At 37.2% G+C, this 27408-nt stretch overlaps 1 protein-coding gene across 17 annotated transcripts; it reads right to left on the minus strand.

Moving 5' to 3' along the window:
- Window positions 1–1826: 1826 nt before the first annotated feature.
- LOC131163854 (uncharacterized) lies at window positions 1827–24762 on the minus strand. Of its 17 annotated transcripts, none has more exons than XR_009139160.1 (5): window positions 22927–24744; window positions 10686–10754; window positions 2472–2544; window positions 2325–2370; window positions 1827–2079 (listed from the first exon to the last, which is right to left on the minus strand). XR_009139160.1 is itself a non-coding variant. In XM_058120656.1 (2 exons), the coding sequence occupies exon 1, from the start codon at window positions 24577–24579 to the stop codon at window positions 22942–22944; it is 1638 nt and encodes a 545-aa protein (XP_057976639.1). In that variant the 5' UTR covers window positions 24580–24757; the 3' UTR covers window positions 1827–2544; window positions 22927–22941. The 17 variants fall into 17 exon arrangements, 2 of the variants coding, with proteins under 2 accessions (XP_057976639.1, XP_057976641.1); XR_009139156.1 differs by having other exon boundaries at window positions 2465–2544; XR_009139153.1 differs by having other exon boundaries at window positions 10655–10754.
- Between the last annotated feature and the right edge of the window lie 2646 nt (window positions 24763–27408).

Raw genomic sequence — 27408 nt, forward strand, 5'->3', positions numbered from 1 at the left:
AGCCTTTTGAACTTCAATATAAGCCATCTAGTTCTTATATATTATATTTTACTATAGGTTTCTCTTTCTCCTTACTTGCTCTTTAAAGTTTTAAGAGACTTATAACTGTAAGTCTACTACTAGGAATAATATAAAACAGCAATAATATTAGCTTTTTCAACTTCAATATAAGCTATTTAATTTTTGTATATTATATTTTTCTATATGGTTTTCTTTCTCCGCACTTGCTCTTTAAAGTCTGAAGAGATTTATGACTAGTAGCCAGCCTACCGCACTTGCTCTTTAAAGCTTGAAGAGATTTATGACTACTAATCAGTCAACTGCTGGGAATAATATAAAACAACATTCATCATTATTTTAAAATCCCTAATTACCAATCTGCCTAAATGCCTCCTCCGGCATGTTTGATACATAAGAATAAAATAGAATTGATACAACAGAATCTAAGTTTTCTTTTCATTCCATTGCTATCTCATTATATTCTACGAACCAAACATAATTTGGACAAGCTCTTCTAGTCCCTTCCCCCATATTTAGGTTTACTTTGGCTCCCTTATGAATTTTCAAAAGCATCTTTTAAAAAGATTCTAATGAAAAGGAACTTAAAAGAGATGACTGAAAGAAAATTAAAATATATATATATATATATATATATATATATATATATATATATATATATATCTTTAACCTTCGTGAAACCCCATTTGAGAAAGCTTTCAAACCACGTTCGCAACTCGAAAAATATTAGAAAAAGGAAAGGAAAATATCAAGTAATCCACGTTTTCATGTTTGATTATCAAGAAAAGTAAAAAAGAAAATGAAAAATAAATCAAATTCATGAACAAAATTTTAATTTTACACATCATTAATATTTAATTTTTCTCAATTTTTAATCATGTAGAAACAAATTTTTATTTTTTATAAATTTTGATATAGAAAAAAATACAATGAAAAATGAATCTAATGTGTTTGCTCATCAATTTTCTAAACTTTTAAAAGCCAACTTTTAACTTTGCTGAAAAACTTTTAAAAGTTACAAATTTGGAACTTTTTAAGAATTAAAAACTAACTTTTTCTCCAACCAATTATTTTATTTCATTGTTATCCTTAATTTTTTTCAAATATTATAAAACTATAAATGTATTAATTATATTTTTTAAAAAAACATCTCTTTTAAGTTAGTTCCCTTCTCCCCCCCCCCCCCCCCCCCTCTCTTTTACCTATAGCTTTTTAAGAAGATCCTTTACAAAGGAGCTAGTGAGAAGAAGCTTATTATCTTAAAAATGTTCAGTCACACATGAAAAATGAGCTATTAGAAAGAAAAAACCAGTTGTGAGCATTTGGTAAAAATAATTAAATGCCTAAAACTTGTTTGCACAACAATTTTTTTTCTACTTTTAAAGGTCAACTTTTAGCTTTTGAAAGGTTTTAAAAGTCGCAGATTTGAAACTTTTAAAAATTAAAAGTCACATTTTTTCAATAAAATATTTTTTTCATTATTATCCCTAATTTTTTCTTAAAAGTAAATACTGATTTTTTTTCCTTAATATAGAAGACATGGAAAATAAATTATTCAAGAAGATAAAAAGCACAAATAATTATTAAGGTAAACAAAACAGTAGGGTTAAGACACTGCAAATTAAGTTTATATATGGGATTCAAGATTTACGTTAGGCTTTATTATCCTTGGGAGGGATTGAGAAGGAATTGGAATGTAATAATATTGATTCATACAGAAGAGAAGGTTCTTTATTGATTCAAACGTTGTACCTAAGGGATAGGGATAGAGGAAGAGAAAAAATCCAAGATTTCACATTGTACTTTACTTTTGAACGAAAAATCAATCTGATTTATTTCGCATCCCTTGCACGGACATTAAATGCCAACAAAACAAACAGTTTGTGGGAGGGTTGGCAAAGGGAAGAGGTTGCATTACAAACGTGGCCCATGACAAAATATGAACCATCCCCGAAACCTGAAAACCCAGCTTCCCAAAGGGAGGCAGCTGAAACATTAGGCAGCATGCCAAAGACTGACTTTGTTGAGAGAAAATTGCTGCATGCGCTGTTTAAGGCCACACTGCAGAGAAGGAGAGCAGAAGCTGTTAGGTTTGTGATTCCTTAACCTCGGAAAGAAGCAGCACCAGCTTTGGGTGAGGCAAGCGGAAAGAATTGCACCCAAACAATGACAACCTTCTCACACAGCCAGTGATTTTTGGTCAATAACAAATATCAGTTTTGAGATGATAGTAATTAAGAAACATAATATCACAACTTGAGAGAGAGAGAGAGAGAGAGAGAGAGAGGGTGAGTGGGTGGGTGCACCGGTGTATGTGCAGCTGCGAGGTGCTGGTGGCTGGAGCAGTAGGCACTGGCACAGATCAAGAACAATTTTAGAGCAGTTCCTGAAAGAACGTCTAGGAAAAATCAGACCACGCATCTTGTGGTTCAGCAAGTTGGCGTACCACATACATGGTCAGTGAGACCAGCACATTGAGGGTCCACAGGTAATATCGCTTCATCTTCAGCTCGAATTTTTGTTGACCTGACAAAGGGAGAGAAATGTGCATTTTCAACACCCTTTTAAGGAACAATGTGCCCATTTCAAATGCCTTGTTGATACAAAAATGTCGTCCAACATCCAGCAACACAAACCAAAATTGTAAAATACTAAAGATTACAATGTAGAATCCAATCAAACAAAATTATGTGTTTTGGAGCATGGCTTTCAAGAATTGAATTTGGATTTGTGTTCGAGAGAAACTATATACAATTTTATACCAAGTCTTGTCCAAATTCCCACAATCTAAATCCAGAGTCTAAATTCCATGCTCCCAAACACATGGTGAGAAAATTTTACTTTTGGGAATAAACTGGAAGGATAAAGGAATTAGATTAGAGAAGGAACTTAACACAAGCTTCCATGATATGTTATACGAAACTATAGAAAGAATTGAATTAGCATCACATTAAGCTGCATTTAGAAACATGGATTTCGGAACTTGGATTTGAACAATTTCAATACAATCTTACATTACACCTTGTCCAAACCTAATACAAATTCAAATCCAAAGCCTCTCCAATATAGGGGTACATAGATTCTAGGAATCAGTTCTAGTGTAAGAAGAAACTTCACAGCTACGACCCCAAGGAATTTCCAATTACAATGGATTTACATCAAAGGTTGGCTTCAAGTGTGGCAAGCCTTGATCCAGCCATAAGAGTGTTATACTCAATGTCATAAGTTCAAATATCAAAAACAGCTGGTCCAAATGTGAAGTCAAGGCTGTTGAAACTCAGTTTTCCTCTTGAGGCCTTGTTAGGGCCAATACATCCCTGCTACAACTTACTAAACAAGCTCCTTGGAGTATGGTCATCTCCATAAGTTTTCCCCGTTTCTGAAAGTTCATGGGGTTTTCCACAAAAAGTTCCCATCCTAAATCTCAGCAGCATCCATAACTCTAATTCTGTAAGATCTTCCTAGGCTCCCTGCAATTTTTTCATAAATCCGCTGTATTAATTGATTCTGACCATTATGAATACAAACTAATGCAAGTTGGGTCCAGAACTTTTATTCCTTCCTAGAAAGAAAGCTTTGCAGACATTTGTGATCCACCTGACTGTTCCTTCATTGCTCACAGACAGTTCTCTTCATCTTACGACTTTTTGCAAGCCAGACTTCATCGTCTACATTATCCAAGCAAAGATGGAAAGTAAAAAAAAAAAAAAAAACATTATTGCACATTGTTTCTGTATCTTCTCACAAAAAGATGTAGCTTAACCAACTCCTCTTTTATTTGTATATCGTCAAAAATGAGGATCTTTTGCAAGATTTCTACCACGGGAGAAAAAATTCAGGATCACTTTTGCTGGTCCCCCAACTCCCCAAACCGCTTTTAAAGTAATCAGTTTGCCTGTTACCATCATTCTCCACTGCGAGCTCCTTTATTAAGAGATTATCCATAGCACACATAAAAGCTGAAGGCACAATCCAACCCCCTAGGGAAGCTGGTCCTATCAAAAGCCCAAATTCAATACTTTTTCTAGCACTTCTTTACCCATGCATCTTCACCTTTAATCTTTTCTTCTCCTTTCCTTTAGTCTCCCATATTCTTCCTTTCCATCGCCGTAACCAACGAAGGATCAAAAAATTAGCTTGAAAAAAAAATAAAAAATAAAAATAAAAGGTTCAACTAAAGCTAGTGTTGCAGTCCCTCTTATCAAGTAAAACCCATCCATCCTCTGCTGCAAAATTTTAGTAAATAATTTCCTAAATAAACCCATTCAATACTTTTGAGTATCTTCAATATTTCCCCCACCATTTCCTTTCTTTAACTTCAGCCTCCTGCAAACTACCAAAGTTTTATTTGTTTTAATGAATTGTCTGAAACTCACAGTTCCCATTTTCAAACATCTTCTCAAGCCACCAACGCAATGTTTCCTGCACCATCACGATCAGGTGATGCACCATTGCCAACACATTGTTGACATGCCAACACATTTCACAGAAAATCCAGCAGTCATTGCTATTCTGGGTTGCTCATGACACCAAAGTTTTCAGGACATACCACCAGCCTTGTTGGTCCATGCGCTGATCTCCAAAACCACCAAATATTTGTCACTTGAAGCCACCAAGATATGCTGCATGCGCTCCTCATGGCTGCTACTGCAAAGTGGAATACTGAAATGTGAACCAGCTTCAACCCCCACCCTCCTCTTTTTCTGCCTCCTACTCCCTAACCAAAATCATCCCTTCTTTTGCACAAGGCATGATTGTAGGAATGAGAAGTGGGCAATAAGATGGACGACTTCAATCCACTTTGGAGATCAATTTCAAAGAATATGGTCAAGGGATTGTTGGGTCCTAAAATGAGTTCAGCTAATCCGAGTATTTGGGGTTGGTTTGTAATCGATGCATCTTTTAGAGGTTTTCTATAACTTGTCTTTAGGAGTCTGTAATTTTCTTGTAACTTTAGATTCATATGAATGGGGATATGAAAGCCATGTAAGAGGCAGTTTTAGTGCAACTGCAGGTGCAAGTTAAACGCGAGTTCCCCCACCCCAACCCCGGAAACTGTCTTCTTCTTCCTTCTTTTTCTCCTCTTGGATTTCTCACCCCTTTATGCTTCTGGACAGTACCCTTGCTGTTGTTGCTGCATCACTTGGTACCAAGAGCAATCATCAACATCATAGCCATCTCCCTCAAAGAGTAATCCCAAACCCAAACCACAATAACAGTATCTCCATTTTTGCCACAGTTGTTTTCAGATCAACGAACTTTTACAATTACACCGGCATACTCGACACTCAAAGAATCAACATGTCACTGTTCATCATCCTGCAACTTCCAATCAGGCATACTGTTTTCGAACACCACATTGCTCGCATAATCTGGAACACATCCACTACCATTTGAAACAGACTTTTGAAAGATCATTCCCCAACTTTTGCCACCACGAACAACCTAGATCTCTCACATAAGCCAAAAATTCCCTGGCCATCATACCAGAAAAATCCTACCTTTGCTGTACACACCCCAACACACTGGCAACACACGTGGGATTTTTCCACTATTGCAGCTTCCAGAATCACAAGGAAATGGTTCTGCCTAGAAAATTTCGTTGCCTCCCGTTATTTTTAACTTGTTTGATAGAGAACTGATTGTTCAAGTTTGGGACAAACTTTGAGGGATCCATCCACCATTGCTAGTATCACATTAAGAATTAGGCTCTATTGCTGCCTTTTGTGAGTTTTCAATGTGGATTTGTTTAACTTCTGCAGGATGTTCAATATTAAAGTATATTTGAGAAAGTTACCGAGAAAATGGGAATCAAGGCAGAAAATTTGCATTAATTGATTGGGAATTGTTGGCAAATTGCATTAAGGGTTTATATATATATATATATAATCAGCAACATGGTGAATAATGTTGAGCTGTTCACAAAAGTGGGGTTTGGCAGGATACAAAAAGGAGAATTCTTTGGAGATTATTACTAAAACTTTTGACTACAATGACAACTGAAAGTGTAGCCTTGCACAGAAGGTCAATTGATCTTCCTACCCACAAGGAAAGTGATATAGCTGCCATTGCTCACCACACTTTTGAGTTGCATGAAGACCGAAAAGATCATTTGAATAAGAAAATTAAATTGGAATTTTTAAATTTTAAGGGCAATGGTTCTCGTCCTGATGATTACTATTTCCAATGGCAAGACATGAATGAGGCTCATAGTTGTACTTAGCTTAACTGAAATTGAAGGAAACTGCTTGCATTTGTTTCTCAAGGACAACATTTCAAATTTTCATAAGGCCATCACTATGCTCAAAATTTTTGAGATCTCAAGACTAAAGATCAGCCTAGCTAAAATAATGGGATGGCCTCCATTAATTTGGGTGTTGGGGTTAGAAAGCTTCAGAACCATGGCAGATTGTGTCTCCCATGATTGGTTGATTTCTTATCTTGGTCTCCCTCTTGGGGGCAAATTCAAACTCCTTGGCCTTCTTAGACCCGTTGATTGAGAGGGTGGGTAGAATTTTGGAGGGTCAAAAGAGAGCATGATTATCTCTTGGGGTATCACATTTATTAGTGCTCCACTCTCCAACATCTTTATCTACTTTCTTCTCTTTCTAGAGTGCCATTCAAGGTTCCCAAGTTGCTAGAGAAGATGATGCATGATTTCTTCTAGTCAATTTCTAGGAAGAGGGGCCATTTGGTTAGCTAAGAGATTGTTAGAAAACCCAAATCCAAAAGTGGACTAGGAGTCAAAAATGTGGTTTCCAAAAACACCTCCCTAACTAGCAGATGTCTGCGGAGGTTTCCTGTGGAAGTGAACGCCATATGGCATAAGGTGATTAGAAGTAAATCTGGACTCCATTTAAATCGGTGGAAACTAGAAGCAGTATTATTTCTCATGCATGTCCCTGGAAGTTCGCGCACTAGGTAGCATGTTAATTCTTCCCTTTTGCCCATTTCAAACTAGGTAATGGGAATAGAGCCCACTTTGGGAGGATGTTCCGACGGGTGAAGTTTCTTTGGAGCTAAAGGTGCCTTTGTTGTTCAAACTTTCTTCTCTCCACAATGTGCCTATCAACTCATTCTTTTTCCTCTGCAGGGGGGTTCTTTTGTATGAGGATGAAGACTTCCCCACATTGCTTTCCGTGTTTGATTGCTTCATGCCATGAGGCAGCAAAATCCCAACACCATGAGGAATGACTCTTGCCTTAGACTACCTAAGATGTGTTGGAGTCATGCCTATGTGACGAGAAGACTACATCAAGTCCTATTGAGTTGCACTCATCCTCAATCATGATAACACTCCAACGTCCAATTCAATGTTCAAGTCTTGCGGCATGACAGCCCTTGTTCCAACTAAGATTGTTGCTAAGGAACCATGACTCAAATAGTAGGAGTGTTGAACTGGCATTCAACAAGCAACGAGGGAAACTCTCACCTCCACAACACAATCCTCATGTAGGAGCACCTACCACTTACCACACTAGTCATAGCTAAGGGAAGTGACACCATACATTACTAGAGTCGGACATACAAAGGATCATCATCCCTCAATAATCCAATTGAGTATAAGACGGCACCACCCAAAAGGATACTCATGGGCTAACATAAGTGTACGTCCTAAGCAAGTTGGAGTGATGCACAACTTCATTCTTCCATGAGTCGTCCACGACACCCCCCAAGGATGTCAAGATCATGTCCTCAAGTGCCCCTCAGACTAGTCACTTAGCACCCAAAAGGATACCTTTTTTTTTTTTTTGGGGGGGGGGGGTGGTGCGGGGTAGGCTACCTTACCTAGGGGTCCCCCCTAAAGGCATCTCTCTGTCGCATTCTCACTCACACATTAGTAACCATCCATGAGTCTAATGAACTCTCAACTCACAGCCCAAGAATGACACTAAACACCATAGCCTTCCAAGATTTCCCAACAAGTTGTTTGGCTTGTGTCATGGACACAAAAGCATAGCACCATGACATCTTCTCCCACTCAATCATATCAATGTCCTCATTGGTTAACACGCACATCTAACTTGTTCTAAAACTCCTATAAGCCCCAAATAAGAATTAGTGGAGCAATAAGGCCTTTACGATCCATCTCTTCACGACACACTAACTTGCCTACATTCTTGCAGTAAACATAAACCCACTTTTCACCCAAAGACCCTCGTGGAGCATATTCCTAAACACAAAGTACTCTTCCAAACTAAGACCCTAGCTAATATTCAGCTTCCTCTGAAAACCACGCTCTCATCTCTAATTCCTCAATGAAATTATAACGTCCAAAAGCATTGCTCAAACTTTCTAGCCATCAACCATCATTATTACCCACAAGTTTCAAAGATCAAAACACTCCACCCAAAATTCCACCTCACTAATTCTTGATGTGGATCCATATTTCATCATTGTCCCTCAAAAACCCAAACTCCCTTATAAGAATGTAGAAGATTTGCATCTAACACACCAAAGCAAGCTCCTCCCACATAGTCAACCTAAGCACTAGTCAACCAAAACCTACTCCAGCTCGACCCAAGGAAACTTCATGACAAAATGTCATCCAAGTTGTGATCCTTTTTCTCAAAATTTATCTCAAAGATCCAATCCAAATACATACAACTTGGAGGTCATTATTCATTCTCTTTGTTTGCAAAGAAGTTCATATTGCGTCGATTTTTTCCTAATGGTTATTTTACTAAAAGTCTCACTATTTTACTTTCCACGTTTTCATCGTCGATAGATAAGGCTCCCATGCCCACTACACCATCGAGACTCATTTCCAAAATTACACTTCAAAGATAACTCCACATCCTACAAACTTCAAATTTAATAATCTCACATATCTGGGGTTACCATCCCCAAATTGCCGACTACGTACCCAATATTCGCACGAATCACACAATACAAAAGTGGATCATTTGGCCTACACAATCCCCAAATATTTGCTTGAGTTCCATATGTATTCCCCAAGGCTCAACTATTTAGCCCCCACCTCGAGTACCAACACTCATTATCATTTTCGATCTTCCATGTCACGTACCCAATATTCGCACGAACCACACAATACAAAAGTGGATCATTTGGCCTACACAACCCCCAAATATTTTCTTGAGTTCCATATGTATTCCCCAAGGCTCAACTATTTAGCCCCCACCTCGAATACCAACACTCATTATCATTTTTGATCTTCCATGCCCTTTGACATTGAAGCCTCAAACCTAAGTAGCCACTTAAATTCAAATTTTAATTTCCCTTCAATAGTCCAAATTTAACTGTTGTATGTCGTGGCTAACTTTCTCATACCACTATCCTCTAGCTTTTCCGATGCTCAAACTCAATTTTCAAGAACTCAAGGTGAACTTCCCATTGACCAAGTTGCATTGTAACTCGCACAATAATAGCAAACACAAAAGGCCTTTTGGCCAACATAGCACATGTGCCCCCTCAAAACATGGCTCAAATGCCCTCTAGCAAACCAAACCCCAATGACCTCTCGCATGGGTAAAGATACGGCCCACAAGCCTATGGTGCATAATCATTCAACCGTCAATGCACAAATGTGGACTTCAACCACGTTCCCACCAGAACTCAAGTCATAAGGAGGGTCCCAACCAAATCCTCAAGTAGCTTTGGCAAGTCCCTTCAAGTCCACACCCAATTGGTTTTATGTCACCACTATGCTAATACAAAGCCACACTCATGTGGCTCGGAGTTAACTATACAAGGGCTTTCACAACTCTTTCTTCCATAGATCCAAGAATCTGACATCTCTTTAAGGAGTCTGACCTTACCAAGTTCAATGAAAGACCTATTCGGCAAAACTCACACATTTATCCATTTTCATTAGATCCAAGAATATCACCTCTAATCATGGGGCAAGGACAACACAAAGTCTCGACAAATTGCCATCCAAACTCAAGTGCCAAACAAAATAGAAGAAATCCTATAGAGTTGGCTCAAGACCCACCTCAAGGGTACAAGGTATTCTCATCATCTTCATTCCACAAATCAAACCCTCATCCCCTCATCCACGACATAGCATACAATCAAGTATTCTGATTTTGACAAGATAGATTATCAAAGGCCAACCCCAACCCATCAACCTAACGAGCCAAATGACAAAAAGGGATCACAATGACGAAAGGTAGATTGATCCTTCTCCCACTAAATGACACATATCAAACTCCCACAAAAAGAGTTGATGCCTAGAGTATCAAGATTGCATCAAGTCATATCCAATTGTACTCATCTTTATCCATGAAGGTTACATGGTCAAATTCAGTGGTTAAGCCTCCCAACACGAAAGCCTTCATTCCAAAAAAGATTGTTGCTCAAGAACCATAACACAAATATTGTAACGACCCGACCCTCTCAGTGGGCCTCAAGTGCTACTAATCCATTTATTTACCTGATAATCCACATTCTAATATCATGTACGTAGCGGAAAACATAAATATAATTTCCACAAATATAATACCAGAGTTTACTATTTCTATCTATAATCCCAAATAACTATTCATCACCCGTATTCTCATACATACACATATCTCCAAAAACATTCAATATTCACAAACACTAGTATACTTCACAACCATCCATATCTCACAAGACTTAAAACATAAAACATAAAACATAAAACATAACTTACATACAACCCAAAATATCAGCCAAGTATATACCCTTTCTTTTCTATATCCCAAAAATGCTACAAACAACTCGAGCTCTCTAAGCTCGATCTCATGGAGGTCCTGAAAAAAGACAAGTTCATATGCGGGTGAGACACATATCAGTAAGAGAAGAAACAATATATTAAAACAGTGTGTGACTAACATGAGGTCTGTATATAACATATTATTCATCATTTGCAAATCATTAACATAATTTCTGAAATCATTTTCTGATCTTATTCAAACACATACAAGGTATTTTATCCATGAGATTACCTAAGGATAGGAGTGATTACCCGCTCATACAAGTAGCACCCATCTACTATGATACATTAAGCAACCCAAAGGTCACAGCTGAAGCATACCAAGGCACTCACCTTACTCAATAAGCCCTCAAGTGATAGATTAATCTCGTATTCACAGTTCATACAAAAGTTATCAGCGAAGGCTTCCGAGAATAGGGAAATCTACCCGCCTATACAAGTAATTTTTCTTTACTCTAATACGTTATGCAGCCTACTGCTATATCTGATACCTACTAGCGCACTCGCCTTCCTCAGCAAGCTCTTGGGCAAAGAGTTTGCCCCGCCCAAACGTAACATATTCTACTAGCATAAATACTGATAATACCATAATACGTTATTATGTCTGTCATTATTCATTAATTCACACCTGTTAATGTTCTCAGCTTTGTCATTTCTTTACGTGAATCTTTCCCATTTTACATTGTTCACATTTTACATTTCATTTTCGTTTCATTCATTTCCATTTTCATTTCATTTCATAACATACCCAACATTTTTGAACTGTTTTACCCAGCATCTTTTAGTCGTTTTACATTATTGCATTAACACTCACATGCAGCATATTTTTTATAACATTTTCACACTCAATTCATTTCCTTTATATCCTGCATCTCATACATATAACATATTTCCACACAAAATTCCTATTTACTCATGCCACACTATTTAGCAGTAAATTTCAAATATATTTCCTGTAAAATAAGTCAACCTATATTTAACATTTATATGCTGAAAATATACCTTTCATTTCTTACATAATTATCTTGAAAATATCTTTCACTTTTATCAGTTCAATTTCACATATACGTATCTAATAAAACAGCCCTAGGCTCAGAAAGCATAATTTAAACGGTTGACATTTTAAACTCATACAAAAACATATACACGTATATTCATAACACATCCATTATCCATTTAATTTATAAAAAAAAAATCTAGTTTGATATATATTTCCCCCTTACCTGATTTCTTGAACTATGCCAACAGGGACCCCAAAAAGATACCTGCGGCGCTCACCCAAGCCATGAATCACAAATCCTAGTTCCATTAAATTAATCCTAAATAAAATACTATTTTAATATTTCCTAAGCTCATAAATTCCAAATAAATAATTATACTCTCAAATATAAACAATTTACTTAATTCCCCATATCTCACTCTCACTTTGGAATGGTGCCTAGAAAACCCAAATTGAAAATTTACTCCAGCCAAAATGACAACGATCACGACTAGGACCCCGTGGTAGTGCCCAATCATCGATTTAGCGGTAGATTTAAGGATAAATTAAGAAAATAGGGAAATGTTGTCTTACCCTAGGAATGGTGTCTATGCTGCTCGCACGACAAATCTGCTCCGGTAGAAATGTCAGTGGCGGAGTTAGGAACCCAACGGTACCTTCCGTTTTTTGATCGATCGAATATCCGCTGAGAAATTAAGGAGAGAAATGAGAGAGACGGAGGAGAGGACGTGAGAATTCAAGGGGGGTGCGCTGCTCTCTGGAATTCAATCTGATTGAATTCAGATTCAGGAAGCTGAAGCTTCCTATGCTTTTGATTTCTTTTTTATTTTTACTAATATAATAATATTATATTATATATTCATATATATATATATATATACATATATCACCAATCCTTATACATTTAGGCATATATATATTTAACCTTCACATAACTTAATTTAATTAATTCAATTAAATAATATTTAATTAATTAATATTTTTTTTTTGGATCACTACAAATATTAAGGGTATTGAACTAGCATTACACAAGCACCAAGTGTAACTCTCACCCCCACAACATCATCCCCATGAAGCAGCACCTGCCACCCATAACTATAGCTAAGGGAAGTGAAACCATACACTATTCGAGTCAGACATACAAAGATCATCGTCATTTGATAGTCCAATCAAGTATGCGACAACACTACCCAAAAGGATACCCAAAGGCAAACATGAGTGTACGTCCTAACCTCTAGGTGGAGATCGAAGCGTGAAGGAGTCACCCATGGAGCTCCTAATCCCATATGAAAACCCAAAACACCCTCAAGGATGTCAAGAACCTACCCCTAAGCAATCCTTAAGGTGCTCAATTAGTACCCAAAAGGATACCAGGGGAGGTAGGCTGCTCACCCGGTGTCCCCCCTGAAGATATCCTTCCATCTATCACATTCAAACTTATGCATGAGTAACCATTCGTGAGTCTACAATCATACATCACAACTCGAGAAAGCCACCATGACAATTATCTAGATCCACCACAACATCACAATGACATTCAAAATGTGTCCTATGACATCTCCCTAATCGAACGTATATTAACCGGAGTTCCTTTCACAACCCACCCGCCTAACATGAACACCATAGCCTTTCAAGGTTGCCCAACAAGCCATTTGGCATGTTCCATCAATATAAAAACATAGCACCATGACAATTCGCTCCTTCGAGGATGAAAGAGTTTGGGAGGGTGATTCCTTAGGGTTGTTCTCCTCTAAATAGTTTTTCTCACATCTCCTAGTCCTAGGAACCCCTTCCCCCTATCTTCCCTTGGAGGCAAATCTTATTGAAGGATAGAATTAAACACATGATGTTATAATCAAGAAGGCCCTACCAACGTATGATGTTACAGATAAGAAGGCCCAACATGTGTTCGATGTGTTGCAAGTCAAGCCAAAGGAATGCTGACCTATTTTTTCATCATAAGGTGGCATCACACTCTTGGAATGACCTCTTATTGTGTCTTGGAGAAACTCGGAAGGCACCTCGAAACATGAGAGATCTCCTGCTAGCAAGTTATAGGGGTTTTGACTCAAGCATAATGGGTCACGTTCTATGGAATGGGGCAGTTTTTGTCATTTGGACTCTTTGGTTAGAGAAAAATGCGTAATCTTTTAGGGAGCGCACATCTTATCCATGTTCATTATGGGACAAAGTGGTATTTCTTGACTTCTTTTGGGGATTATCACTATCCAATCTTCAAAGAGATTGCAAGACAACTCTTACGTAATTGTCTCGGCCATTGATCATAGTTCTATGTGGAAACCTGGTCCACAAACTTTATGTAGTTTGTTCTAGCTATTAATAAACTTTTTTCTCTTATCTAAAAAAATAATAATAGACCTCTATAAGCAATAGATATGATGAGGATCAAAAATCGAGTAAGATGAAGCAAGCCATGCACGAGCAATTCGTACCTTCCAACTACTAGTCGCATGTTATTTGCAACTTTTTTTTATTTGGAACAAGAAAACAAAACAATGGTTACATTAGTACATTGTATCATTTGGCTACTTGTGCTAAGTCATTAATTAGCTTATTAGCTAGGTCTAATGTATTTAAAGAGTTATTAGGTATTTCTTTTACAAGTTTAGGGAGGAGTAAGGATGCCGATGGTTTGTGAGGGTGTCTTTTTAGCTATTATGTGGGGGATTTGGTTGGAACAAAATGTGTGTATCTTCACCAAAAGAGATTGTCTTTTCCACTGCTTTGGGACATGATATAGTATGTGGCATCTCTTCCAAACATGGAACTTGTTTCGAGGATGTTAAGCTATGTTTTCCTTGCCCTCTCTTTGGACATTCTATTTCATCATCTAATGTATATTCTTTTCTATGAAAACTTACTAATAAATAAAGAAAACTAGAATATATAATATTACTTATTGATTAAATAAAAATCCTAGGGACACATAAAACCTAACCCCAAAATATGCACAATCCTAATTAATTAATCCTAAATCTATTGGGCTTAGGACCTAGTAACTCCTTAATCCAATTCTTCTAAACCTAGCCTCTGAAGAAGGTCCATCCATTGTCTAGCTTCTTGCTCTACATCTCCTCGGGTTGGAAAAGATTTGGCCTTGAATTTTGAAATGTAGGAGAAACAAAAACAAGCGATGAACTTGGAGACACTTTAATTGATTCAAGAACCATGTTCCTTTGGTAGGACCAAAGAAAGAAAAGAGCTAAATTGAGAATTGGCATTCATTATTTAATTACAAAAAATCAATTAGGAAAGACAAACCCAACAATGGGGATGTCTCAAGGCACATGCATGCCCTTGCTCATAGTGTCATCAAGTTGAGAAACTTTGATATGGTCAACTTCACTAGATTTTATATCTTGATTGGTTGGTACAGCAGGTTTCAAAATAATCTTCTTACTATTACAATGAAAGACATGTCTCATGCCCTTGAGTCATACCCAAATCATCCAACCAAGGAGAATGCAGATGGCCAATGTTCATGAGTATGATGTCACACCAAACGTAATCTAAATACTCACCCATTTGGATAGAAGCTGAACTCACTGACATGTAAGTTAGTGCATCAACCAATATATCTTATAAGGCTATAAACGGGATTCAGGACGAAGCCGCATATGAGTAACACCATTTTCCAAAAGTCACATTCACAAATCACCTTCCATCAATGATTATTTTGCAAACATTTTCTCCAAAACTTGAGAAAGGTATCAAAAAGCATGATACTGTGCCTAAAGTATGACAAAAGCATCCCCATTTTTGGCTGTTCCAATAATTAGTCACTATTGTTTTTTCTTAAATATTCAAAGAAAATGGGAACTTGTTTTGAATCAACAGACAGTTCACGGGCAGTTCACTGTTTGGGCAGGATGATGAAGGAACAAGGCTGCTGATGCCGCAAGTCTGCTTACACGTTTCATGTTGTGGCTAAAGATGGATTTTTTTTTTTTTTTTTCTTTTATTTTTAAATGTTCAAAGAATACGGGAACCTGTTTTGAATCAGCACAGTCCAAGGGCAGTTGACTGTTTAGGCAGGATAATGTGGCAAGCCTGCTGACACATTTCATGTTGCAGCTAAAGATGGCATTTGCCTGGCAGCTTACATAAGATTGTGCGCTGGATTGCATACAGGTAAAGAACAAGAGAAGGATCTGGGTTGTTTGAAAGAGGCATGAGGCTTTCTTTCCCAGGCATGGAACTAGCTGAAGAAAATATTAAGGAGATGAGAGCTGGGCTCATCTTTATATTCCCCACTCCCCCAGGAAAAAAGTTGGGCCCTTTTTTTTTCTCATTCTTTTTTTTTAATAATAAATAAGTGATGCAGTACCAGTAGCATGGTACTACCCAGAAGGGGAAATTAGGGAGAGAAATAGAAAGAGGGAAGAAGAACTGCCTCTTACATGGCTGTCACACCCTATTTATAAAAATATTTTTTGTTTAAAAAAAAAAGCATGAATTACAAGAAGATAAAAATAAAAACCTAAAGATACAAGCAATTACATAAACCCTAAAAGACACATCAATACAAACAAAACCCCAAATAAAACATAGGCCTACTACAAATTAACTAAACACATTTTGGTCTTTAGAAACCAACAACCCCTTGATCCTATTCTTTAAATTGGGTCAAAATGATGTGTTTAACTACTTCTTCTCAGCCTACATCAATGCCCTCCTTCTGAGAAGAACTTGACTAATTGAGTTGCAAAAAGCACCAATGAGTCCATCACCATAAAAAGAATCATCTCGCTTCATAAGGAAGAATCCAAAGATGTGCTTCAATTTGGTGATGAAAGAGCCTGCAATGGCATCAATCTATACTTCTTATCGACAGGGAAGGTATAAGAATATTCATATAGACATCATGCTTCACTCACCCTATCAAACAACCATGGACGCCTCAAAAGGACATGAAATCTTGAGATGAAGGGTACACTACATTGTCAACACAGTTGAACCAATCTTGAAGCAAAGCAATCAATGATCATGGACCTTCAAGTTGGTAATGTTCACTTTAGCAATCTTGCATGGATCATGATGTTGTTCAGCCTTCAAATTTAACTTCCTTGCAGCTTTTTTTAGAAATCATATTTGTGAGAGTCAACAACCAAAGCACTAAGTTATTTATGACAAAAAGTCTAAAAATGATGGTTCATCTCCAATCTTTATTTTCTTCAACTTTATGGGAAGAAATGATAATTGAAGTACTAAACAATCTTTCACATTGCCATATTTATCTAAGTCGCCTGAGACATTAGCCTCAATTACTTGCATGGCATCATCATCTTCTTATTCAGCTATTGCCATGACTTGGTTAGGACATTGTGCAACTATCCAAAACTTTTAGCATTTGAAGCACTTGATTGTTGATTGGAGCTCAAAAGTAGTTCTGAAGTGTTCTAGAGTCTTCCAAAGAGTAGTACTATGAACTCCCTTACCAACTGCTCTAGCAGCTTGTATCACATCTCCTACTAAACTGAGATTACATGCAACCAGCTTGGAGGTGATACTTGGCTTAAACTCTTTCCTACATAAAGCAATCATCACATCCTCATTCCACTCTATGTCAGCACGCCCCATCCACGACCCTATCTATTAATCTACTCAACACATCCACCGAAAGAACAAACAAAGTTAGGGGATATAACCCCAGCTTTAAGACCTAAACAATTTTGTATCCCTATTAATAATCACCAAGAAAAATGGATTAAATGAACACCTTCTCATCCAATTTTGCCATCTCTCACCAAACGTTTCCTACTAACCTTATCTAAAAACTCCTAACAAAATCATAGTCTTTCTCAAAAAATCAACTAAAAAACAATACCCATTTTTTATATGACGAACATTCCTCCACCACCTCATCTACTACTAAGATAAACATTCACAATCTATCTACCCCTCCTCCCAGGAAGAAAAAAAAAAAGGCACTATGACCAAGTGAAATAATAACACTAATAATCAAACTCAACCTGTACGCAAGAACCTTAGCAATAATCTTGATCATGCAAGATATTAAAGCTGATAGGCCAAAAAACCAACATCTTGGTGTAACTAATTTTCCTAGACATCAAGGTTAGAGCCTCGTTTCCATTAAACTGGTGAAAAATCTCGAGTCCTACCTTACCACATCTTAACATTCCTAAAAATAAAATAAAAAATTATATTAAAACCACTCTGACCTAGCAGAGCCTTATCCCCTCTAAACCAAACAATACCCTGGCTTCCTCTACCTTAAAAGGCTTCTCCAACCATTGCATATGGGTATTGGAAAGGGGATTTCAATCCAAATCCTCAACCATAGGCCTAGGATAATCCTCCTCAATATAGATACTTCTGGAAAGAAGCAAAAAAAAACTAGTTATCTCATATCCAATTAGTTGAGCATCTCTCACCTTGGGGTAAGGCCCCACTCCACCTTCCTAGGCTCCAATAAAATAGGGAAAATGTCATCTACATAACACTTCTTGAATAAGATCAATAAATTCATCCTCTTGCTCATCTAAATGACTAGCAGCAAACCCTCCCCTCCTACATGATAGGGGAACAAAGCATTCTCCAAACAAAGATCTCTTAGTCCACATTCCCTAATAAAATTATCAAGAATCTGCATACTTGAAGAAAACCTCACACCCCTTTTTTTACATGACATAAAATCTAACATCATTAAAATCCCCTCCACTATTGCCATAACATTTTGCCTAGGAAAGGAAACCCCAATAATGCAACATATGACTCATTTTTAAAATATGAACAAAAAGTAGGTCTATGGTCTCACCCAAGAGTGGGGGATGCCGACACAAATATCCCAATTACCACCCCACACCCTATCCACACTCGAGCTTTGTTTTCCATGAAAACACAATATTAGGAGAAAAACTACGACATCCATGATTTGCAACTAACTTCAAATAAAAAACACCAGCCTGAACATTCTCGAAAGTCCTCCCCACGTCGAAAGCATCCCACACCGTGAAATTGGTGGAAAGAAAAATCACAGCCATTAAGGACTGACCATTACAAAAAGGCTGATACGGCCATTATGTAACCACTACAAGATTGTTATGGCAAAAAAAATTTATTTTAATTTTCACTTTTTCTTCTAACTTTTGTTTTTTCCCCTTTTCATAAATCATTCTCGATATACTATAGGGAGATAGGGGGAAAAAGATTATAATGAGGATGATAATGATAAAAAATTTACTACTTTTTTAAAATACTCACAAGGGATGCATTAATTAACATTTTGATAATACATTTTTTTAAGAAGATATTTATTTTGATAATATTAGCTATTTGATATTTATGTTCTATATTTTCAACTTCAAACTTCTTTCCTTTTCTAGATTTTGCATATCTATCTTATTTGTATGTTTTGTGCGTTTAATAAATTAACAGAATATATAATTTTTTTTTATTAATTAATTTATCAGTTATCACACATAAGAATAATGAAAAAGTATAAATACACACACATAATTTTTCTGTCAATGGTGGCTTAAAACAAATGTAAATGTCTTGCGCTTACCAACGTTGAACTAAAGGATTCAAAATACTTTAAAACTCTTTCTAAGTAGGGTTAAAAGCTTAAAACATGCAACTACACTAATATGCAAAAAGTTGTGCGTGCATGAAAAAGATTCACAGTTGTTACACCCAATTCAAGTTATGTAAAGCTACTCCCCCTTCCCACTACACTTGTTACCGTTGCATCACGCTACCCACTCCCACGATTTACTACCATTCCCATCATCTTCTTCCTCTTCCTATCTTCTTTCTCTCCTTTCTTCCCTCTTGATGTTATACCACCACGCCTCCCAATGGGTTCTCGCATGTTTCACCAAAACCCTTCCTCCCAAACACCCCTACTAAAAAATCCCCTATCTACCATAATTATTCTCAAAAGTATTTAAACCTCTATTATCCTCCTCCTTCAATCATATGGGTTGAATGGTTGGATAGGAGAAAAAGAAACTTACAAGAGAGAAGAGAAGAGAAAATAAACCAATTTTTCTCCTCCTTGTTTAATGTTTGGTTTAGTAAGAGAAGGAATGGAGAGATCCATGGGGAAAGAAAACAAAAGCCAATTCTCTACTTGTAAGAATGTCCCTAAGACCATTTTTAAAGTTGTTTGGTCATTTAGTCTCTTTGCTAGGTGGTCTCAAATTTCCTCCAATATGGGGAAGGATGAGTGGCTATTTTTGTTTACTTCTTCTCTAAGCACTTCTCTCCACTTATTTTCTCCTCTCTCCATCTCACGATGAGCCAAACAAAAGCAGTGAAGAGAAACCCATTACTTTTCTCCTCTCACCACTTCTCCTTGACCAACTGGCCATTAATAAGAGAAGCAGTCAATGCAGCTTCCAACATCAATCTACCTTAACAATTGCACCCTAAGACAAACATTGTGCAACCCAAGATTTCCCTCAACCTCCAAAACAATAACTTGGCCAAAATCTTCTAAAAAAGATTTACAATCCTTAAAACTTTAAAACAATCCCACTAAACCCTCATAATATCATCCTTAATAACTTGCTAGCTACCTTTTTTCTTAAAGTTGTTGAATACCCAGCATTTTACGCATATCCATCTCAAAAACAGAAAATTTAACCTCTCCCCCTTTGAAAGGCTGCACTAACCTCCTCAATAATAGGACACAACTCCAACCCCTCAATTATAAGCCTAAGAGGATCATCATCTATACATAACTACAAGTGGTGCTTTAAATATATGAACTAAAAATTCTTTGAATTCTTTAAGAAATTAAACTTCTTTTAGTTCTTATAATTGCAAGTACTGAAAAAATAAAAACAGGAAACTACAAGCAATGGCATAAATAAGCTCACTATGTAGTTCAAACATCTCTCAAGAATCATGACAGCACTAACAAGGAACTATTGGCTAATTTAGCAAAAGTCGTCGCCCTTGTCAGCTGTATATAGTAAATAAAGGAATTCCAAATTAGACAATGAAGTTCTCAAGATAATTATGAAAATCTAAATCACTAATATACAGGCAAAAAATACAAATGCTCAAAGTCAAAGCATAAATCATCGTACAAAACCTCAAAAGGAATATGAACCACATTCATTGAGTTCTATGTACAGACAAGTAATCCATTAAACAGAAATTCTCCCTCTCTTTTAGGATGTTATTGAAATTGGACGTTATTTAGAACTCAATATTCAACAATAGTAATGATGGGGATCATAGTAATGATGGGGATCAGCATGCCCTGCCTATGTCATTTTCAGACATTGTGATGCGTGGACGACCTCCAGATGCCCACATTTCCTTTGATGATATGCTAACACATGGACAACCCCTAGATGTCCACATCAGCTCAAAATTATTTTGTAGATGCTTGAAGACTTTTCAGCATGATAAAGACCTGAGTAGAGATGAAGAAGCAAGTCTGAGCTCAAGAACCAAGTAGGCCCCACACATGCCTCCATTGGGCCTCAAACGAATTGGGCATCCCTTTGACTTTTGTTTTATATTTAATTTGTAATCTTGCAAGACAACTTGCTTGCTTGCATGTGCATATCTTAGTAAGTTGTGTGTGTTGTAAGTTGTGTCATGTCTAGAAAGTTGGAGCATAGTAAGTTGGCGTCTTTATTATTTGTGTCTTCCATGCTTGTGTGAGAATTGTTAGTTGTTTAATGTCTTCATCCCCCCATGCTAGCTAAGCTTGTTGATGTTTTGTCCCCCCATGCTAGCTATATATATCCCTTAAGAACAAAAGCTAAGTTTGAATATTGAAATATTGAAAGGAAATTACTTTATTAAAGCTTGATAGCTTTGTCCAATCGTTTCGATTGTGTAGTGTGAGGCTGCACGTTCTCTCCGATCAAGTGGTGAGAGACCACTATCTATCCAGCGACTCCATCTCCATCTCCTCCCTTTCATCCACACGACCTCCACCCAAATAGACCCACATGGCCACCATCACTCCATTGCATTGCTGCGTTCGTTGGTATTTCAAAGCTTGTACGAAGAACTTAAGACGTGGACTAGTTGTATTGAAAAGCGTCAAAATCATCCAAACAACTCTCTTGGTATTCTCAGCACTTATTTGAACCCTTATTTTATATTGTAAGTCTTTTCTAGAAATCTAAAATTCCATATTTGATAAGCCCTTTGAATCCATAGATTGCAATATTGATACTTGCTAGTTTAAAATCAATTCTGGGAATATTGTTGTGCTAAACATAGAACTTTCATTCTTGAAATATCAAAATATCATTTTTCTGCATTAACTTGATTCCTTTGTGAAAGAACTCTTGGGACTTATTTTTCTGGACAACATTATATACCATTTCAAAATCCGATAATATGTGAAATATCGTATGATTTATCGTGTTTATGTTTAGCTAACTGAGTTCTTAAATCAAAGTGTCTTGAGTGTATGTGCTTGTGTGATGGTTGAAAATTTGAAACCGTAGGACATGGGTTGACCATTCCCGTCCTACATCAAGTAAGGGATCAAATAATGATAAGGTGGGCAAAATTCTTTGGATAATGGAAAGATAGAAACTTCCACAATGAGGTGGGGGTTGAGTAAAAGGAATTCTTGTGTTGATAGTCAAACTGTCCTGCATGTGGGTAAGCAAGTCTTCAAGGAAATAGAGATGGTGGTTTTTTATACAAAGGAATTATCAAATAAGTTGATGGTAGGCTCAATTAAAAAGGCTAGTGCAGTTAATCGTATCAAGGAGTAAAAGAAATAGCATAATGCTTCCAATGATGAGAATGGATTTGATGATGACTTTGCTTGTCATGTAGGCCTACTTAGATAAGGTTCACAATCAAGGGTGTGTATCAAAATCTTCTTATTTATTGGGTGATATTTATTATGAGCTTCCATATCAGCTTGGCAGTCTTAAGAGTGTTCCTATCTTTAAGGATGATGGATCAGGCAAGGAGATACTAGTGAATGAGCATATTAAGGATGGTGTTTTTCCCACAATTATTTCTCATGCAGAGGATAATAATGGAAAAGATTTAGAAGCACAGCTGTTGAACAAGATGGACAATTGGCTATCGGATCCTCTAGGAATAGAATTATGTTTAGACTTTTTTTTTCTTTTTTTTAGGATTCTTGTCCTCATTTAGTTTAAATTTTTCCTTTCTTCATTACTTAACTTTACCATCTAAAAAGAGAGTAGAAAGGAAGCATTTACATCACCTGCTAGCTCCAAGACTAGTCTTGAGATGAAACACTTGCACAAGCAGAAGCTTGCAAAGGAACAGCACCAGACCGAAATGATGCATCAGAGAACACTTGACATGCCTTGGAACACTTCAAAGGTACCCCAGGGGCTGAAGCCTGACTTTCAAGGTGAAAACCTTCATAAATGAACTTGGTTGAAGAATGTGAAACTGCTTTCAAGCTTATAGATCTTTTACTATACTTCCTTAAATAGCGATCAGGCTTTCCACATTTTTCATCCTTTAACAAACCTGCATCTTCACCATACTTCAATTGACCATTGGTCCCAAACTCACTTGGACCCATATCAGCCCTTAACTCATCTTTTTTCTGACAAGAATGAGACTCTGATTCTGTGCTATTGTCCCCAGCACTTGATACAATCAACTTATTTGAACAACTTCCCTCTCCCTCTTTCAATGGCATTTCCTCTTTATCATCTCGATTATCACATGTTCCTTGACACTCACCATCTCTTGTACCAGTCCTCACATCAACCACTCCATCTGGTTTCACTTTGTTGAACTGAACATTAGAATCTTCACATGAAACCCTAATGTGAACTGAAGGTTCTGAAATACTTCGATCTGGATTCCCAACTAACTTATTGTCAGTGCAGACTTCAAGCTTTCCACACACACTAGGACTCCCAGAGTTGAACATTCTAACTGACACAATATCATCATCACATTCACGTCTTGTCGGAATGGTAAAACAAGTCAAATTCATCGAGCACACGTCCCTTGAAATCCTTCGTGAGCCATTTATAGCTCTGTGCAACTGAAGAGCCAATTCCTCATCATTAATGAACATATTCCTCCCACACTCATCTCTCCGGACTACAAATTCCAAAGCATTGCTAGCCAACTCCATTGCCCTCCTAGCATCCGCTGCTTTCCTCAATGCGTTCTCCTTAGCCCTAGCGGCATCTGCTATCTTCTTTTCCGCCACACAATTTGCATCCTTCACCACATCTTCCAACCTTACACCACCATCCCTATTTTCCAAATCCCTAGAATTTGCAACCAAAGAAGATTTCCCAATATCCTTTTCCTGCCCACCGACCTTCCTAGACCTAGAAACTCCCTTTGCATTGGCAAGCAACTTCGGAACCCAACAGTCAACACAAACTGAAATTCCCGAGCTTGAAAACGAGTACGACCAGGGAGCAACATCTCTACGCTCCAGAACACAATCCCTGTGGACGCACCTTGCGCATTCGCGGCAACGAAGGGATTCTGCGGACGTTTCTGAGAAGCAGTAAGAGCAAATCTCAGCGGACTCGACGCGGCTGAAGCATTTCTTGCAAAGGAGAACAATACGCCACACGCTGGTTAACGCTCGCAGCTTGTCTTTCCCTATGTTGGAGACATGGAATTTACAGCTGTGGCAATCGTAGAGATTGGGCAGGTCTCTGGTCTTCTTACGGGATGATGAGACGGAAGGGGCGGCGGTGGCGGAACCAGAGGGCAGGGAGGAATTGGCTCGCAGTCTCTTTCGAGAATCAGATGGCGGAGATTGAACTGCAGAAGCTGGTCTGGTAGGGGATTGTTCCTTTTGTTGTTGTTGTTGTTGTTGTTGTTGTTGTTGAAATTCTTCTTCTTCTTCGTTTGATTGCTTGGTCTTCATTGTTACATACAGAGATATCTAGGGTTTTAAGGTTTTGTGTGGAGAATTTTAGGGTTTTAGGGAGGCATTGAGGGAGAATTAGGTTTTCGGGGAAGTAGGCCATCGGAAGAATCTCGATGAACGCGGTTTAAACAGGCGAGGGGAAAAGTACAAGAAACGTGCGTGCGTTTGCAAGGGCAAAAATTTTAGTCTGGGTCTTGCCTCTTTCTTTTAAACCTCAAAATTTTATTTTACTTTATTTTTCAAAAGTTCTATTAAAGGTTCTATTAACTGGTTAAGGTAAATTTTTGCACTAGTGGTTGAGTTTAGGACTAAGTTTTATATTAGCCACTAAATTTTAATCTATTTAATTGAATCACTAATAAATAATAAGTATTAGTAGACATTTTTAATGTAGCTACTTTTCTCATCTTATTGTGCTCATTTAGCCTCTCATTAATAGCTAACTCATAGGTGATAAGTCAATCTATCAATTCATCTAATGACATAGCCTTAAGGTCTCTACCGTCGGATATGGCCGTAGCCTTTACTTCCCAAATAGGAGGCAAACCCCTAAGGACTTCACTAATCATCTCTTATGTAAGATAAGTCTTACCTAATGCATACAGTGAATTAATGATGTGTGTGAATCTAGTGTACATGCTCTAAATGGATTCACCAGTGTTTATCCTAAATGTTTCATACTCACTGGTCAACATATCAATCCTAATATCTTTTACATTTCTAATACCCTCATAGGTGACCTCTAACTCATCACATATTTCTTTGGCAAAAGAACATGTCATAACTCTATTAAATTCATTAACATCAAGACCACAATACAGATTATTCATGGAAGTAGCATTTATACTAAGAGCTTTCATATCATCATCAATATATTCCTCTTCAATCTTAGGAACTCTAGTTTCACCTTCAATTTTCAGAAGAACATAGTTTCCCTTAAAGACAACTCTCCACACCTTCCAAGCAATATTCTGAAGATAGATGTGCATCCTCTGTTTCCAGAAGGTGTAATTGACACCATTGAAAATCGGAGGGCATGTGGAAGAGGGTCCCTTGGGAAAAGGGGTTATAGTATTACGAGCCATCTAGATCTTTTGCAAAATAACTATTAAGTCTAAGTTATTGGGCTCTGATACCAATTGTTAGTTTTACTATAATCCCAAGAGGGAGGTGAATTGGTATTTTAAAAATTAATCTCCTAAGTCAATCAACTAGCAGCAGTATTACACAAATATAAGGTCAATCTAGTGCAGATAAAATAATTCAATGTATATTCAGCGGAAATTAAATTGCACAAATAATCTAATTAAGCATGCACATAAAGTAGTAAGGAGAGATTACACCAGATATGTTATCGAAGTTCGGCAAACTGCCTACATCCCCGCCTTGACTCACAAGCACAAGAATTACACTAAGGCTCACTTAACGGGTGGAGCGGCACCTAAATACAATCAGGTCAATTAGCACAGGGCAGACCTCAACCTTTACAACCAATCCTTTCAGACTGGATTAAAGCTCCCTTAGGCCACACCTAGAATATAATAAAATCATAATACAATTTGCGTACAAATATTAAGCTTCTTAATCAAGCATATTTGCACCCGTAACAATCAAAGCACACTAATAATATAAAAACAATAAGCTCAATGGTGTATATATGCAATCAACACGCAAGGTAATAGCTATCTTAATTTAAGAACAAGAGTGTATCAACAAGTTAATTTTTGAAATTATGTAAAGATGAAAATCTCAATCACAGTTTAGGGTTTCAAAGATTTGTATCAAGATTAATCAGAATATCTCAAAAATATTTTCTCAATATCAAAGCACAAAGAGATATTCAAAAATAGGCTTGTAAAAATATTTTTACACACATAAAAATACAAACTCAATGAGTCTTGCAATAATAATGTAAAGACTCACTTAACTATAAGATTTTCCCACACACAGATTTATTAAATAAAATCGGTGGAAAAACCTAACTAAACCCTCAATCCGAAAATCAAATATGCAATAAACCAATGAGGGTTTTTAGCACACTAGAACAATTAATAAACACTCACAAGGCTTGATTTCTCAAAAGAATAGTAGTATATGAGTGTATAGAGTTTGTATGAAGAAATAGGACTTAGGAAATTTCAAAGGATTTTTTTGCTTAATCAATGTACTAATTTTCTGCTAATCCAAGCAAATGAACCCCTATATAGAGGAGGTTAAAATTATAATCGTTAGGGATACATAAGGTATTATTAAATTTGTTTTAAAAATGTTTAGGAAAATTAATCTTGTTTAACCCCTCTTAACCACAGTAAAAATTTGTGCAACCCGAGAGTTTCAGGCGCCTGGCATATGGTTCGGTCAACCAAACAGACATGAGAAAAAGTACGTTCTTCATGTTTAGGTGCCTTGGGAAGAGAATGGTTTGCTAAAACAAGGCAATTTTCCAAAAGTCTGCGATTCAGTCGCCTGGTATCAAGTTTGGTTTACCAAACTTGAGCATTCGGTAGCCGAAGGCAATTTTGAACATGAAAGTTTGGGCTGCCGAGTTGGTGAAAAGGTAACCGTACGAGTTCGGTTGACCAAGGATGGTGAAGTCCTTTTTGGTTCGGTCTCCCAAATTCAAGTCAACTATTTGACCTTTCAACAGTTTGGTCGACCGAGGTGTTTTGAACACCAAGGTTCGGTCATCCAAAACCCTATTCTTTTAGCCCTTTAAGTCCTGTTTAAATTCAATTGATTCCTCTAATATTATATGTGATTTTGGGGACAATCTTATGTGTAAGTGCAAGGACCTAGGGTCATTCTAAGGTCTTTGAGTTTATTGGT

The sequence above is a fragment of the Malania oleifera genome, chromosome 9, assembly GCF_029873635.1.
Source record: "Malania oleifera isolate guangnan ecotype guangnan chromosome 9, ASM2987363v1, whole genome shotgun sequence".
Taxonomy (NCBI): domain Eukaryota; kingdom Viridiplantae; phylum Streptophyta; class Magnoliopsida; order Santalales; family Ximeniaceae; genus Malania; species Malania oleifera.

Bases quoted from the DNA above. Each gene is read 5' to 3' on its own strand.
- LOC131163854 (XM_058120656.1), bottom strand. From the start codon at position 24,579: ATGAAGACCAAGCAATCAAACGAAGAAGAAGAAGAATTTCAACAACAA.